The sequence below is a fragment of the Crassostrea angulata genome, chromosome 7 (genome assembly GCF_025612915.1).
Source record: "Crassostrea angulata isolate pt1a10 chromosome 7, ASM2561291v2, whole genome shotgun sequence".
NCBI classification, from domain to species: domain Eukaryota; kingdom Metazoa; phylum Mollusca; class Bivalvia; order Ostreida; family Ostreidae; genus Magallana; species Magallana angulata.
In genome coordinates this window covers 10,380,052-10,397,177 of record NC_069117.1, presented here as the reverse complement: position 1 = coordinate 10,397,177, position 17,126 = coordinate 10,380,052, and the positions used below count along the sequence as shown (strand labels likewise).

Below are 17,126 nucleotides of genomic sequence, written 5' to 3'. Positions count from 1 at the left end.
ATTTGGTTCAAACTAGTCGTACGACAACTAATACCTCAGCTCTGCTGCCTTCTCGTAATGAGCTGAAAGCAATAACATTTTCAAAGCTAGCGTGTCTGCCTTATTTCAAACGTCGGCGTATATATGTACGCTGGTGTGACCACATGAATTGATATATTACGTCATCACCTGATTTTGATATACATATATACATAAAAATCAAAACATGTACATGTATGTAACCTCTGTAGTTGAGTACAAAGTTGCACCGTTTCATTAAACTTGCCGAGCGCTCAAGCGAGTTTTACTAAACGGTGCAACTTTAAACCTAACTTAAGTCGGCATAAGACAGTAAGCAAGTATGAACACTACTGAACAAGTACCAACAATACTTTGTAAGTTTGTAAGAGATAATAAGGATTTTCCAAAAACAGAGTACAATTAGTCAAAAGCTGACAGTAGTTGTGAAAACTACCATGTAAAGTTTCATCAATAATCACAATATTGTACTAGAAACTTGGGGACATATGCATACCAGTAATTTATTGCATAGATTTCAGTATTCAGTCAGCAGTGTGTACAATATATACAAATACATGTGTAAAATTTCAGACAAATTTGCAATAAAATTACATGAATTTCATTTATAACAATTACATTAATTTCAACAGTATATCCAATCCAATCACAATCGTGTTTACCTGATCAATGCAAGAAAGGCACAACTTTGATAATAATATATTGTACATGTAGATCTATGAAATATGGAACTATGAAATCATAGTTTAGTTTAAACATCAAATACAGCTGCTTGAATCGTAAATACAATCTTCTCTGTTTTTAGTAAATTGTACATGAAAAACAGGATGAAATAGAAAACTGTGAGTAAATTGAACCCCTGGATCAAGTATTAATCAATAGCAGGTTAATGGCACTTGATGATAACAGAGAAACGATGCTGGATTGGTCTGTTGTACTTCCTAATGCCTAAATCAGCTATCTACTGCACTTAAAACCATTGATAATTAACTTTACACAAGTTTATGAATACCATCCTTGATAAAAATCTCTTCATATAAATTTAAGGGCTTTAGTGATATTAATAAAGAAACTAGTGTTCTCATGTTAATTGTACACTGTCCAAACAAAATAGATAAATGTAGATAAATATAAAAATAGTAAAACATAATTAGTACATACAAATTAAAGCAAAATCACTGATAAGGCAATGTTTTGGGGTCCCCAGCAAAACTCTGAACAATTTCTATGAAAAAGTTTACATAATGATGAACTCCTGATTCAAAAATAAACTAATATATAGGGGGCCTAACAAATTAATTTTGTGTCTTGCTGGGGTTCAAGGGTTTTTAGCAAATTTTCAAAAGAAATGTTTCTATTATTTTAAATTGTATTTTAGAACTAAAAAACAATAAACATGCTTTTTATACAGCTATATTACACTTAGAAAAGACTTGAAATGAGCTGGCTTTCAGCTCTGTTCCGAACTTTTTTTCAATAAATAATCTGTTACAAATTTTTTAATGAATTTTTAGGCTTAATATAAAGGAAATATAGTGTTGACAAGAATTATCCTATAAATGCATAAAAAATTATACTTATAATTTACAATGATATAACATTTGGTTTTAAATTAAATGCAATCAATTACCTATTTTGGTTTTCAAAAAAAGTAAAACATCTGTATTGAGAATTCACAAATTTGTTCAACATATATAAAAATAACTTCTATAGTAGAGTGAACCCATACATCCCCAGAACTTTGCTAAATCCTTGTTTTATAGTATATGTCAAAACAAAAATAAAACATAGGTAATCATAGATTACTAAGCTCACCGAGACGGAGCATCACCCTTATGAGACATCACCTTCATAAGACCACCTTTATCATTTTATATGAAAATCATACTTTATGATCTTGGATATTCATGGATTCTGTTTTGACAAAATATCGTATATCATCTGATAAATTTTTTTATGATAATCATATGTTCATATGTTAATCAATTCAATGATATAAAATTAAATATTGCATCATGTCATATTTATAATATATATCATATAATACAATAAAATATCGTAATAAACAATAATGAGATATGATATTGTAACGTATGATATGACATTGTATTGTGTTATACCTAATTGTATTTGATCACATAATACAATATCATAAAATATAATACAATATAGTATTATATTACAATATCATATTACATAATACATCATAACATTGAAACATGATATTATATTGTATAATATAGTATGATATTGTATTGAGGGACACTGAAACATATTTGATACATTATATGATATTATATCATATAATACAATATAATTTGATTCCAACATTGTATCTTATCAAATGATACAATATTATGTGATAAAGTAAAATATTATAAAATACATTATTATATTATACATATAGTATCATATGACACAATAATATATATTACAATATCATATAATACAATTTCATGTGATATGATAATATATTATATAAACCAATATCATATCATACAATATCGTATGATACAATATTATATAATATTACAATATCATATAATACAATTTCATGTGATATAATTCTATATTACTGAAACCAATATCATATTATACAATATTGTATGATACAATATTATAGAATATACAATATTGTATCATAGGATACAATATAATATTTTGCAATATCTTATGTAATTGTACCATGTAATAAAATAATACATTAAAAATACAATATAATATTATACAATATTGTATCATAATATACAATACTATACATAACAATATCATGATACAATATCATATCATAAAATATCACAAAAATTGATACAATATCATATCATATCGTATAACTTTTTATAATATAACATATGATATCATATTGTATCATATCAAACAATATTGTTTCATATCATACAATATCATAGGAATCATGTTATATCATTTATCAACAAACACATCTATCTATCAAGCTGGTTTGAGTGAGGTAGGAGATTTCTTTAGCATCCTTGATAATGGAGATCAGGCTCTGCATCTGAAGCAACCTCTGCGTTTAATTTATAATAAAGTTAAATCAACTATGCAAGCTTTCATCTATAAAACATGTGAACTGTTCCAAAAAACTAACCTCATCCAGCATCCAAAACCTATGGCTGAGATTCAGCATTCAAGCCCATCAGGTGCATTGGTATCATAAGACCCATCATCCATGCAAGTTTGGTGAAGTTTGGACCAGTAATAACTAAGATATCATCATCAGAGGGCACTAGCAATTAAAACCTTTACTTCCTCCAGCATCCGCAACCTATAGCTCAGATTCAGCATCCATGCCTGTCAGGTGCATCTGTATCATAAGACACACCATACATTCAAGTTTGGTGAAGTTAGGACCTGTAATAACTAAGATTTATTTTTTAGCATCCTTGATAATGGAGATCAAGCTCTGCATCTGAAGTTACCTCTGCGATTCATTCATATTACAGTTAAATCAACTATGCAAGTTTGAAATAGTACTATCATCTATTAAACTTGTGACCTGTTCCAAAAAACTTAACTTTATCCAGCATCTGAAACCTATGGCTCACACTCAGCATTCAAGCCTGTCAGGTGCATCAGTATCATAAGACACACCATCCATGGAAGTCTGGTGAAGTAAGGACAAGTAATAACTAAGATATCATCATCAGAGGGCACCTGTTTCAAAAACTTTATTTAACCAGCTTTTAAAACCTTAACCTCCTCCAGCATCCGAAACCTATTGCTCAGATTCAGCATTCAAGCTTGTCAGGTGCATCAGTATCATAAGACGCACCATCCATACAAGTTTGGTGAAGTTAGGACCAGTAGTAACTAAGATATAATCATCAGAGGGCAACTGCAACAAAAACTTTAACCAGCTCTAAAAACCTTAACCTCTTCCAGCATCCGAAACCTATTGCTCATATTCAGCATTCAAGCTTGTCAGGTGCATTAGTATCATAAGACGCATCATTCATACAAGTTTGGTGAAGTTAGGACCAGTAGTAACTTAGATATTGCTATCAATGGGCACCTGCAACAAAAACTTTAACCTGCTCCAAAAACCTTAACCTCCTCCAGCATCCGCAACCTATAGCTCAGATTCAGCACTCAAACCTGTCTGGTGCATCAGTATCATAAGACACACCATCCATGCAAGTTTGGTGAAGTACGGACCAGCAGTAACTAAGATATTGCTATCAAAGGGCACCTGCAACAAAAACTTTAACCTGGTCCAACAACCTTAACCTCCTCCAGCATCTGAAATTTAGGACCCAGATTCAGCATCCAAGTCTTTCAAGTCCATAAGTAGGTCCAGATGCATCATCCATGCAAGTTTGGTGAAGACAGGACAAGTAATAGCTTAGATACAGGACCTGCAACAAAAACTTTAACCAGGTCCGGACGCCGACGCCGACGCCGACGCCACCGCCGACGCCGACGCCGAGGGTATAGCATAAGCTCTCCTTGACTTCGTCTCGGTGAGCTAAAAATGAAACGTAGTTAACATCTCAGTGATGAAATCAGTAATGAAATCACACATTGGTTCATGTATATCACCTCTAAAACTATTTCCAAAAACCTGAATACCAGGTAAATGTCTGCTGCCTTTGTTAACAATAGAATTAAGTGTTGCCTTGATAGTTTACAGTCATACTTTTAAAAAGTAGCAAAATAGAAACTTTGTCTATAAATACACTATGTTTTCATCAGTAGATTGATTTTATCCACTCAGCCATTAGCATTTCCCAATAGGTTCAATGGTGAGTTCATAAGTTCATTCAATAGTCAGTTTTATACAAAGTTAAGTTAAAAAATGAAAACTCACTACTAAGTCTATTGGTATATATAAACAGAAAACAATAACACAGATCTAAAGGAAATCTACACATAAAGTGCACATTTCATTTCTGTCCAAAAAATGTACTAATACATGTACACTCAACAAACATTAATTTCAAGAATATCAAAATCTGGTTTTAAGACGTTTTTTGATTCAAACTTAGTCATACAATAATGATTATGCATGTATAAAGGGATATTACATATTTAAGTACATATTCCTTACTTCAAGTAGCTTATTAATGAAACCGATGCACTCTAAATTGTGATATATTTACCGGTACTATCCTAAGTCTACTTCTTGCCGTGAAATGGCTGTTAATAAATAAAACATAATTCAATAAATATATTTGACTGCACGAAATACAGATATTTCCTGTATGCCATAGTCATACCTGGGTATATCGTACATATAATTATATCTCATGTATAATTGTTTTTATTTAAATGTTCTATGTATGTATCATCATTATAAATCAGGTATAAATCTTCTTATTGAACACTTTTCATATATTCTTTGCATAGAAGACCAATTCATTTAAACACATGAAGAGAAAGACAATGATATTGAGAAACAGCAAACTTTGAACTATCAGTATAAGTACCGTACATGTTTAATTGCCCATTTTAACGGAAAATCAAAAACTTTTTGTATGACCTGAGACTATCACAATATTATTGGTTGATTGTGTAAAGGAAGACAGATCTATTCACAATGCATGTCAAAATTAATAAAAAACATTTACATACAACACAAAAGTTTAAATTTTGATTGGAAGCTATTCCTTCAATTATAATATCACCATAATCAAGATCTGCAGAATGTAGTTCTGAACCTTCCTCATTTTCATGCAATCATTTTTCAATAAATAGCAATTTTCCACAGTGCTTTGCATAGTCCTTCTAACCTTGTTGCAAATGAAGCTCGGATTTGGTTCATAAGCTTATGTCCAACCATTTTCAGTTTACTTTGTTAGAATTAAATGCTGAACAAATTCCAAAAATGTTCCATTCTCCATCTGATCTTCAGGGAGTTTAGAGACCAGGGAACCCTGGAAAATATATAAAGAATAAAGTAAAAAATAATTTTCAATATAATTTGTCTATCATCTTGTTCATTTTAAGCATACATAAACAGTTTCTAATGTTTAACACATTCATTTTAGGTCTAAATTTTCACTTCAACATTCAAATTGTAAACAAAAGGTTTGTTTACATAGCAAATAATTTTAAGCTCTGTAACTTGCTTATAACTTGACGAATGACACTTATATTTTGGATGCTTATTAAAAATGCCTTACTGAGGCATAATAAACATTAAAATAGGAAAAATAATTTTTGACCAAAATTGTGACCATGACCCTTTAATAAAACATGCATCCTGTTTTTACCTTTAATTTGTCTAGGTAGGTAAGCGTGGGCTGCCAAGACTGTCGAAACTTTATCCAATCTGGTCCACCATGATAAAAATCAGTCACAGCTTTCTGTAAAGCATGTAAACACAGATTATCATGAGTTCATTAATTTCAAACATTGTCCTTTTTTATATAGTGAAATGAGTATAGAGACTTAATTTGCTTTAGTATTACTAGGGTCCTGACCATTTCACTAAGTAGCTCCTCTGTCACGGAGAGATTTTTCTGTAAGGAGTACTTCACGATCATCGGAATGCCATAGTCAGAGGGCTGATCCTGATGAAGAAACCAAAAGTTGTTTGTTATATCTATTATTAATTTCGCAATTAAAAAAAAATAAAGCACTGACCACTGCTGTTCCAAAAGAAAAGAAAATAAAGTACATATTTTATCATGAACTACAATGTTTTGGAATCATTTTGTAAATGTAAAAATAATCAAGCAATGAGAGAATTTTAATTCATGTACATTTCTTGTACAAATGTTAAAGGTGTAAGGGGTTGATTGATATCAAGAATTTTCTTTAATCCACAATGTGTTTAAAGACTTACATCTAAAGGCGGCATGACCATGTACATTCTGCAAGCTGATTCTTTTTTTGTCCTCTCTCTGTTGTAAGGAGCTATAAGTGTACAAATTTTATAATAATATAACATATCCTATCAAACTTTTAACAATACAATCGAGTATGCAAAAATAACATGATAGTTACCGATATTATTGCTTCTTGTGTGCCAAAGATTATTGACACAATCTTATTCACTGAAACACATGTCCACTGTAGAAAGCACTTTCGTGTTTCTTTTCTAATATTCTTTAAACCAGACTCATCAGTATGAATGATCCAAAAGTTCTTGCTGCACAACAGACTTCATATTAAGACCCACCCTCATTCTGACTGATGAATTGTACAGTACATGTTGTATAAATCAAGTTACTATGAACTCAGTCTGATTTTCTGGGAGAGCTTCAGTTCCACAGCTAACACTAAGATTCTTCAACAATTATCCCTATACAATGATTAATCTAAGAATAAATATCTGGTATATGTTTTGTAAACACTGCTCACCAATGATGACTCCTACACAGGGGAAGTAGTTGGAGCCGGAGCCCTTCATACACAGCTGGTAGGACATTTGACAGTCTATGTCCTTGACTGAGGGGCTGGCCTGAGAAAAGGGATGACTGTGGTACCACCCCACAAGAATCAGGCCTGAGGCACTTATGGCTTGACGGATCTGTGCAGTTCAAATATAAACACTTATTAACAACAAGCAATTTTTTAAAATGTAAATTCAGTAATTCTGTATTACATGTATGAAGGTCCAGAAACATTTTTGAGTGAAGCCTGAATAATGAACAAATCTGACCTCTTCTTCAATCATGGGTGCCTTCTTGCTATCGGCAAGTCTACATCTGCATGGAAAGGCACTAACAATGGTTAAATCTACAAAAAATGCAACAAAAACAGTCACAATTACAATGATTCTGAAGCAAAATAATCAAACAGCAAACCATTTTCAATTATGCAAAAATTTTCAGGATGTCACACATTTTTTTTTTATTATTATGTATTTTTCTACTTTTTCCAAAACTTTATTTTAAGCCAAGGGCCCTAAAGCCCTATTCCCAATCATCCTTACGCTGTGTCTTCTGGTTCCACCTCCCCCCGAGGTACCCCACCACTTCACTGGTAGTCAGGTGGCAATGGAAATCCTACAGAATTTAAGGTCTAGCATTAAGCAGAGATGCCTCAAAAATCATTAAAAGACAGAATGAGCACATCATTTTCAAACTGTTTCGATACTTATTTTCATAAAAAAAATATTTTGAGAGTCTACTCTGGAGACAAAGCCTGCCATGTTAGCAGGGCAAGCCCTTGTCTTGTAATTAAGTCTGTTTAGCGCTTACCATCAGTAGCAGAGCATTGCTGGCAATAGATACTGTGAAAGGCTGAACTTTCTCCATCTCCTTGAAAGATTCACATTCAACAAGGGTCTGAGGATCACTGTCAATGGATTAAAACATTTAAATCTTTGAGGCATTTCATCAAATATTGGATGATATGGTTAATAAAGGAATGTCATCCTTCATATGTACATTACCATGACTCAGTCAATAATATACAGAAACACAAAACTTGCAAGTACATGTACAAATGAACTTCAGAACCACGAACAATAACAATTAAGATACCATGGACATTTAAAAAGTGAGTTAAGAGGGCTTGATGGTCGTGGCCATTTTAAGACTGTATTGATCTTCTTTAGAAGGAGATCTCTATATAAAATATAAGAAAATACCGGTACCCAAAGTTTTACATTTTAAATTTGGCATTTTCTTACATTTTTATGTTTTTTTTCTTTACTATGGTAAATAATAGTTTATAGCTAAACTAACCATATCTTAAAATTTTTAGGTAGATCTGATGAAAATCCCTATGCACTGGGTTTTTTTTAACCTTTTTATCTTGAATCTTTGGATTTCTTAAAGGTTTTTTCACTGTCCCAGGTCAAGATAGACAATTTGGATTATAAAACCAAATCAAAATACAGACTGCACATTTTTCTTTTCTCAATTCAAATTCCTATTAAAGCACCTTTTCCTATGAAAGATCTTCCATATAAGTAACAAGAAGTCGCTCTATTGCTACTCACATGTTCTGACTGCGAGACTTTAGAGAGGCGTGTTTGATACACTGTCTCTCGCTGTGGTTATTATTTTTCTCGGTAAATGATTCAGACTCAGAGTTGTTCCGAGAATCTCTTCTTGGAGGAGATTTGGGTGTCTTTAATGATAAATTCAGGGCTGGAAAGTCAACAGAAATGCATATCATTCAATATTCCTTCCACAATATTTTGTCAGTATGAAATTCGATCTGTATCTTTTTGGAGCATAAAGGTCACTTTTTGAACAGGTACTTGTATCAAATTGTCGGTACATGAATATGCAATAACATTTAGTTGTCTGCTTTTCCATCACTATCAAATTTGAAAGTTTTGTAATCTTTCTGTTAAAAAATCCAAACACTGTTCCGTGTTTTACATACTTTAAGAGCGTATCTGTTCCGCTGAACTATGATGGAACATATAGAAAAAGTATAGATTTGTGTTAAAATACTGAATGGGTTAAAACTATTAAGTACATGTACTAACAATCAGAAAATAAGGAATTACTAGCATATAACAGAAAACACTATCGGGCTTCTATACATTTTCTGACATACTGACTGAATTCTTGGATAACAAACAATTACTGTATTTGTTGAGAAACAGAGAATGTCTCAAATAGATTAACTACAGTCAAACTTCCTAATCTCGAACTAGAAGGGACTGTTTAAAAACTTTGAGATATCTGGGTATTCAAGATATGAGGGAAAAATACTTTAAATAAGTGGTTAGGACTTCCAAATCACTTTGTTATATTCATTGTATTTGAGATATCAGTGTTCGAGATATCAAAGTTCAACTGTATATATATTATAAAGAAATTGGACTAATAAAATCTGACTTACCCTCCTCTTGAAATCCAACAGTTTCACCATGAAGCCTTGAATGTACACAAAATCATATCATAAAAGCAATTTTTCAGTCATAGCCACAGAAAGTTAAGGTAGTAACTCCACAAAGGGAAACAACTTTGGTTAAAGTGAAAGTTACTACATGTATATCTGTTTATTTACTGTTACACAACCACAGTTTAAGGTTCTTGTACGCTAGAGTCAATATTGACAGAGCAATAATTATTGACTTTGATAGAAAAAAAGACACTAAATACATGACATTTCAAAGAAACATTTCAAAGTTAGGTTACAAGTGTGAAATATGTTACCGTTTCGCCTCCGTTTTTCCATTCTGATTGGGTGTACTGGTGTGAGCGGGGCGGGGCATCCCAGAGGATTGAGAATCCTCCGTCAGTCTCTCCTCAGCCAAGCGTGTCATGGACAGTTTTCCGTTTGTTTCTGGGCGGGAATCATTTGTGTCCTCCCGTACACTCCATGGAGACCTGGGAGACTGGTAAAAGTAGGAGATTTCTATAAAGGACCACTTTTACACAATACATTTAACTTCAATTTATACAATGCTCCTTATGTGAACATGTGAACAATTAAAGATAAACATTTTATAATAGAGCATACATTTGTAAATTTTATTAAACTAGCATATTGACAGAGCGGAACTCAAATTTTCCATTTTTTAACACTTAAATCTGCCTTGAGGCATCATGAAACTGATAACAAGTTTGAAAATATATAGAACATTTTTTCAACAATTATAAGATGTGTATTTCCAATACGCATTACAATGTTTATTTCTTTACCTGGGAATTTGAAGTCTCTGGATTATTACGTGCGGGACTGGATGATCTGTGTTTACGAAACCACGCTGCCTTCCAGATGTCAAGCTTTCGTTCTTTGTACATCACCTACCCAATAAGTATGACATAAATATACTGGTGTGTAGCTTTTATGTTAAATACTCTACTTAGGAGCTTACACTGGTTTAAGTGCTTGGTTCTTAGCTAATGAGAATCAATAACTTCACTCTGAATGGGAAGATATTTTTTCTAAAACAGTATCTATGTTCAGTTGGGTGGACTGAGAGAATGTGAATAAAGAGCCTTGTTTAATGTTTAAGGCTGCAACACAAAACACTAAAGACCATATGCCCACATAGGGATTTTGAAACCGCACCTTTCAGTTACTGTAGATTGCTTATTTTCCGTGAGTATACAATTCCATGATTCAACTGTTTTCAATCAAATCGCAGGAACATGAATTTGTGAAAACCGAATTTTATCATAGTTTCGTGAAGTTTACATATGTCCCAAAAATAAAATCGAGATTTTAAAATTTGCGTGATGTGCTTTTCGCGATTTCACACATATATTAATTCATTGTAATAGTATACACGTATGCAAGTAAAGTATAGAATTCATTATTTATAGTTTAATGTCTTGGTTTTGAAATTTAATCCAAAAAAATGCCAGCTGCTTACAGAAGCCCACCCACAGCCTGACTTTTTGTGAGGGTTGACTTGTTTCTTGCAGTGAATGGCCCAGGCACTGGGAGAAGTAAAAGTCTCTTTTGTTCCAGGCATCTGAATTTTGCCATCAGGCAGTAAGTCAGCAATGAACCTTCGTCCCTGAAAATAAACAAAACAAGTAAAAACACAAAAGTTGATTCATTTGGTAGAGTCATATTTCAAAAAACTCCTGGAATCATAGTTTAACACAAATTACAGACAATATAATTTTATGCAGCTAAACTTATACTTGTAGGCATTTTCAAAAACGTCATATCAAACTCATGATGGTACACTGTATCATATCAATAAAGGGTTCCTGTCACAGAATAGATTGTAACTGTTACATGCACACAATAGTCCTTTACCAGGTACTTCAGAGAGAGCAATGCTGGGCCAGGTTCAATGATTTTCTCTGATATTAGCATCTGTAATGTGACACTGCGGCCAGTGATGGCTGCCTTGGCTAGCGACCCTTGTTTGTCTTCCTCCATATCCTCCTCTGACAAATCCTCATCATCTTCCATGCTTTCATCGTGATCTTCTTCATCCTCCTCATCCATATCTTTCTTCTGGTCAACTGCTTCCTGGGCTGAAGTAGATACAGATGTATTGTGTAATGTAAATATTACCAACAAATCAATTTGTATCATGAAATATTTAAAAACCTTTTTTTTTAAATGTAGTTCAATCATCAATGTATTTACTGAAATCAAAGTATATGAAAAATTAAAACTTAGGATTGAATACTGTACAAAAAGTCCTAAAGCAATATCTAAACAGCCAACTGACAATTACTATAGCAAAGCAAGTGTAAGTCAGTTGTACTGTACATATAACGACAGATTAAAAAAGCAAGAGTGTGAAGTATTAAAGACATTTTTTACTGGCTTGAAGACTTTTTTACAGACTTGAAGACATAAACTTCTACAAGTACATATTTTCTTTTTTGGATGAAAACAAAATGTATTATCTTTATACTGTTCAGACATTGTTGTGAGTTTGAAATTGTATAAAAATACATATTAATAAAATCTTTAGGTTATATCAAATAGAAATAATAAGAGTTTACCCATTCTGAGCGTTCTTGTTCAATTTTTTCAATTTGTAAACAACTTTCTTTGTTTACATGTGCTTCCGGTTTATACGGTAAGAATACCAAACCCGACAAAAAATATAAGATGGGGAAGGGGGGGGGGGTGTTATAATTGCGGAGGAGAAAAGAGAGAGAATTTGAAATCAAACTAAATGAGTTTTTATCTGGGGATATCTCCCTATTTATGAGGAAAATTACTGGATCAACAGCCGTGCTGAATGCCATACACATTATAAAAAAAACTGTAGCGTTCCGATGTCTTCCTAAAATCCGTAAATATACTCGAGCAGATTTCCAACAAAAGTATAAAATCTAGTCCGTTATAATGAATCCTGATTAAATTGAAATGTCATGCTTGTTTGTGCATTAAGTTGTTATTGACCAGAAAAAGAATCTATAAGAGTCCATGATGTTTTAACTTGATCATGTGAATTCTATAATGTACATACGTGTCACTCCTTGCATGGCTTCCAAACACATGAAGCATGCACCCCCCCCCCCACCCCCACCCCATCCCAACGTATAGATCTGTTTAAATCTGTATACACCAGAATCAAGTGTCTGTATTCAATAAGTTGAGTTCAAGTTTTTCTTATCAGTACAACTGGCCTGGGTGACTTTTGTGGAATTGGATTGTCTCGCATTGCGTATTGTGTATATTTTAACTGCATATCAGACCCCCCCCCCCCCCCCCCCCCCCCCGACCTCACTTTATTTACTTAAATACAAAGAACATATAATATTTTTTGGACAAAATTATTCAAAACACTAACATGTCATCGATTTGTACCCCTCAAATGTGTTCAATACTCGGAATATGTTGACTTATATGAAAACCTCCAAATAGTGTCATTTTTTAGAACTTCAAGGCCTCTCTTTTATAAAGTGGGGGGGGGGGGGGGGGGGTGCTCCATATTTTTCTCACAATCTGAATTAGGTCTATAATGGAAAAAAAAACCTGATTTCAATATTAATTAAAAAAAACGTGGAGAGAAGACCCACTATACAATAAAAATATCATTTTGTATACCAACAATTGAACGTTTTGAAAAAAATAATTCAAGTCCGTAAATTCGTCACACTTCTATTATTATATACCATATTTGAATAGATTTAATGGGAAAAAATTAAATTCAAAATTGTATTTCACGACTAAACCGAATGAGCATCTTCAAATTTTAGCCACTATATTCTTCAGAAATTTTTCTCTTTATATTGTTTTACATTTGTAAATTGGAGCCCTTTCCAATCATTGCCCCTTTATATCTCCAGACAATTACAGTATAAAAAAATAATTAAAAAATCCTTCAAATGAGGTTGCTTCCATATCGATTTTAATAATTACAACCTCCTTGCAGAACTCTTAAAATTATTCATTATAGCATGCTTGTATGAAATGTAACAGTTTTGTCCCCTCTTTCCTCAGAATTTTTTTTACGAGATTGAACCCCCTTCCCCCGGTTGTAAACTCATTAGGGGCACTTTCTGACACTTTTGGTCATGATTGAACTTAATTGAATTTTATAATAATATGCAAAACTAAACATATAAGGAAGTTTATGTAAAAAAAAGAAGAGATATTCATGGTTATGTGGTTAAAAAGAAGAACACTTTTATAGTGCACCACATTTATTTAAACCACGGTGACCACATCTTCATTTAAATTAATTAATTAGTGCTTATATCAAACTTAAAAGGGACTCATTGAGTCTATATCGTTATACTGAAATAATTTAAAACCTCATTGACACAAAAACTAAATGGTTTACCATAATCTAGAAATACACATGTATGATATCTAGCACACAAATGATGATGCTCCAGTCAACTTGAAAATTACAAATAGTTAAAATCTTAATAATTCACTTTATAGATATTGGATACATGTAAAGTATTACAATTATCCTCAAGTGAAACGATGATTTGTTTGAAGTCGGGTAATGTTTTTGTACAGTTTTCCTAAATGCAGTTCGCCGCATGAAGTGAATACCCCAATGAGAATTTGCATAATTTGATAGAAAGATAAATATAAACCAATTTTCCAGCGAATTCTTCTCTGCCTACAAAAAAGACGAAACCTTTCGTTATCTCAACAATAACAAACCAAGCGGCCGGGGAGCTGTGGCAGATGTTGGGGATACCGAATATTTTGGAAACAAATCAAGCATATATTGTTCATCGGGGGATAGCATTCCCCTGTGTTGAAAAAATAAACTGGAGTTTTTTTCGTTTCTTTGACTTCCGCGAGCCTACACGACAAGAAGTTTTTTTTTCGTAAAAAAAATCATATAGGCATGTCTGAGTGCATTTAATTACGACTACATGCTTAAAAATATACGAGGTGTAATTTTAGTGTTATAAATCCCGATTTTATAGCGCTAAGGAAAATGTCTAAGTAATAGAAACAAGAATCTCTTCCAAGCTTTGATACAAAACAAAATCAAACGTCAGTTACTGGAGAAACAGCACGTTTGTGGCTAAGAAACCCCAAAATACTTCTTCACCAGCTTGATTAATCTTCTAGCGATAATACATGTACATGTACATGTACATGTAGTTATTCGAACACAGTCAATTTTAAAAGCTGTAGGCAGTTTCGTCATATTTTTTTATATCGCTCATTGGACAGTGTGAACAAAAATTAAACATGAGGATGAAAATAACCTGTACTTTCGACTGATATTTCTGGTTATCCGCAAACAAAATTAATGTACTTAGGTAACCGATTGTCTCTAAAACATAAAGAATTAGTTTTTATACTAAGTAAGGCATATAAAACCATGGCTGATCAAAATTTGTTGAGTGGCGTTAATCTATTACAACTATTTTCAGGAATCTTTTTTTTAAGTGTCATAACATATGCTGTTGTAAGATTAAAATTATTGCCCTGGAACACACCAACTTGAAAGATTACTTTGCAAGCGGCGCCATTTTTTTTTAATCATATAATCAAATATATATATCTGTTTAATTTTACCAGAAGTGCTTTGTTTACAAATATAGTCACGATCAATCCCTCTATCATACTTAATTTGACACAATTTTATTTCTTTTGCATCACATTTCGTCAATATTGTGTAACATTATGTTTACAATTAACTCTAAAAAACTAAATAAAACTGGTAAAGTTAAAAAGTTCAACTCTTAGTGCAAAAATAAATTGTCATGAAATTTTGATCATCAGGAATCTAAATTGTTGTAAAGGACAGGTAACAGTGCTAATGTATGTTTTACATATTCATTTCTAACTGTCATTCACAAATTTTGAATCTCAAGATTCAAATTCCTTGTAAAGGACAGGGCCACAGATATTAGACATCACGTTCGTCACTACGATAAATCTTAGATCATCTTACAATGATCTTAATCACTTTTGTCACTACAAGAGATCTATAATAATCTTTAGATGACCGTATCTTGTATCTGTGTCAACATTGCCACAGTTTTTGTTATTGACAAAACACCAACATACAGGGAAGACATCGTAAATGGATAATATTCACCATCTTACGTACGTAAAGGATATCACTCATATCAGATATTGAGACGAAAATTAATCTGTGGTTACGACAAGTTTCGAGTGCTAGGGCAGATTATATGAAGTTTTAATCACTGTCAAAGGGCATAAAAAGCACGAGTACTTAATGCAAACGCGCTTTTATTGTCATTGCTGCCATTAACAAAAGCCCTGTCTTGGAGTGCTTACCTCATAATGAGACAGAGGGACCAAGGGAATGAGCTTTTGCGGATATTTCTTTTTAGACTATTGCTGCAATAAAGACGAGTGCCAACAGTCTTAGAGGTCACTATCTCCTTCATATGAATAGAAAAAGACAAGAAAATGACCCTATTCAGAGCATTTCTGAGTCGGACCCATGCAGCCACTTCGGCTAAATTTGACCGAAAGAAATAAAAATTCCCCACGATAAACCCTGAGACTGTTGACGAATACGACGAAAGAGTGGGAAGAAAAAGATTTATCCCACTGGATAGACGCAGAGTCTGGAAATAAAACACAGAGATCATAAAAGTCTGTTATCTAAACAGCAAGTGGAGGGTGATTAAGGAAAGAAAGAGCAATTCAAGGGGGATAATCATGAATCAAGGGGAATAAATCTGAAGCATGCTCAAAATTCCAATCCATGCAGCATGTAATTAGTGTTTAGCGTTTTCACAAAAAGTCCGAAGAATAATTAAGAAAAGTTCCTGGAGGAAAATAATGACGAGAGAGAGAAAGAGAGAGTTTGAATATTGCGTCTTATGTGAGGTGCAATTAGTGTTAGAACAACAACTTAATTTCTTTCTGATCATAAATGCACGACTTAATCATATTGACGAAAACCACGCCAAAGGGATTTATTTCAGGTTTGTTTTTATTGTGCTTATTTACACGATGTAAACAAATTTTTAGCAGAAAAAATGAAATTGGTATGTTAAACATTTGTAACTTGAAACATGTCAAGAGCATCAAGACATAAAGAGTAAGACATAGAAAATTCAAATAAAAAACTCTCAATACAACTATTGAATCAAAAGAAAACCTATAAAATGTTTCTTTTAATATACCCCCCCCCCCTTTCACGTTACCCACCCTTTAACTTACAAAACCATTGGTTTTTTGAATGAAAAAGCAGTATTTTAAAAGCCAAAAAGCCAAATTAAGTCTTTCAACATGTGCATACAAACACAGAATCATGGGCAATTATTTCAGCTACATCGTCAAAAGGTGGT

At 32.8% G+C, this 17,126-nt stretch overlaps 1 protein-coding gene across 1 annotated transcript; it reads right to left on the bottom strand.

The window, feature by feature from the left end:
• Window positions 1-2,824: 2,824 nt before the first annotated feature.
• On the bottom strand, window positions 2,825-12,447 carry LOC128156818 (MPN domain-containing protein-like). Its single transcript, XM_052819122.1, has 15 exons — window positions 12,372-12,447; window positions 11,668-11,891; window positions 11,273-11,419; window positions 10,596-10,700; window positions 10,107-10,288; window positions 9,790-9,824; window positions 8,933-9,083; window positions 8,187-8,283; window positions 7,919-7,991; window positions 7,646-7,722; window positions 7,345-7,513; window positions 6,827-6,897; window positions 6,462-6,551; window positions 6,252-6,344; window positions 2,825-5,912 (listed from the first exon to the last, which is right to left on the bottom strand). Exons 1-15 carry the CDS (start codon window positions 12,373-12,375, stop codon window positions 5,826-5,828), a joined length of 1,605 nt encoding a protein of 534 aa, XP_052675082.1. The 5' UTR covers window positions 12,376-12,447; the 3' UTR covers window positions 2,825-5,825.
• Between the last annotated feature and the right edge of the window lie 4,679 nt (window positions 12,448-17,126).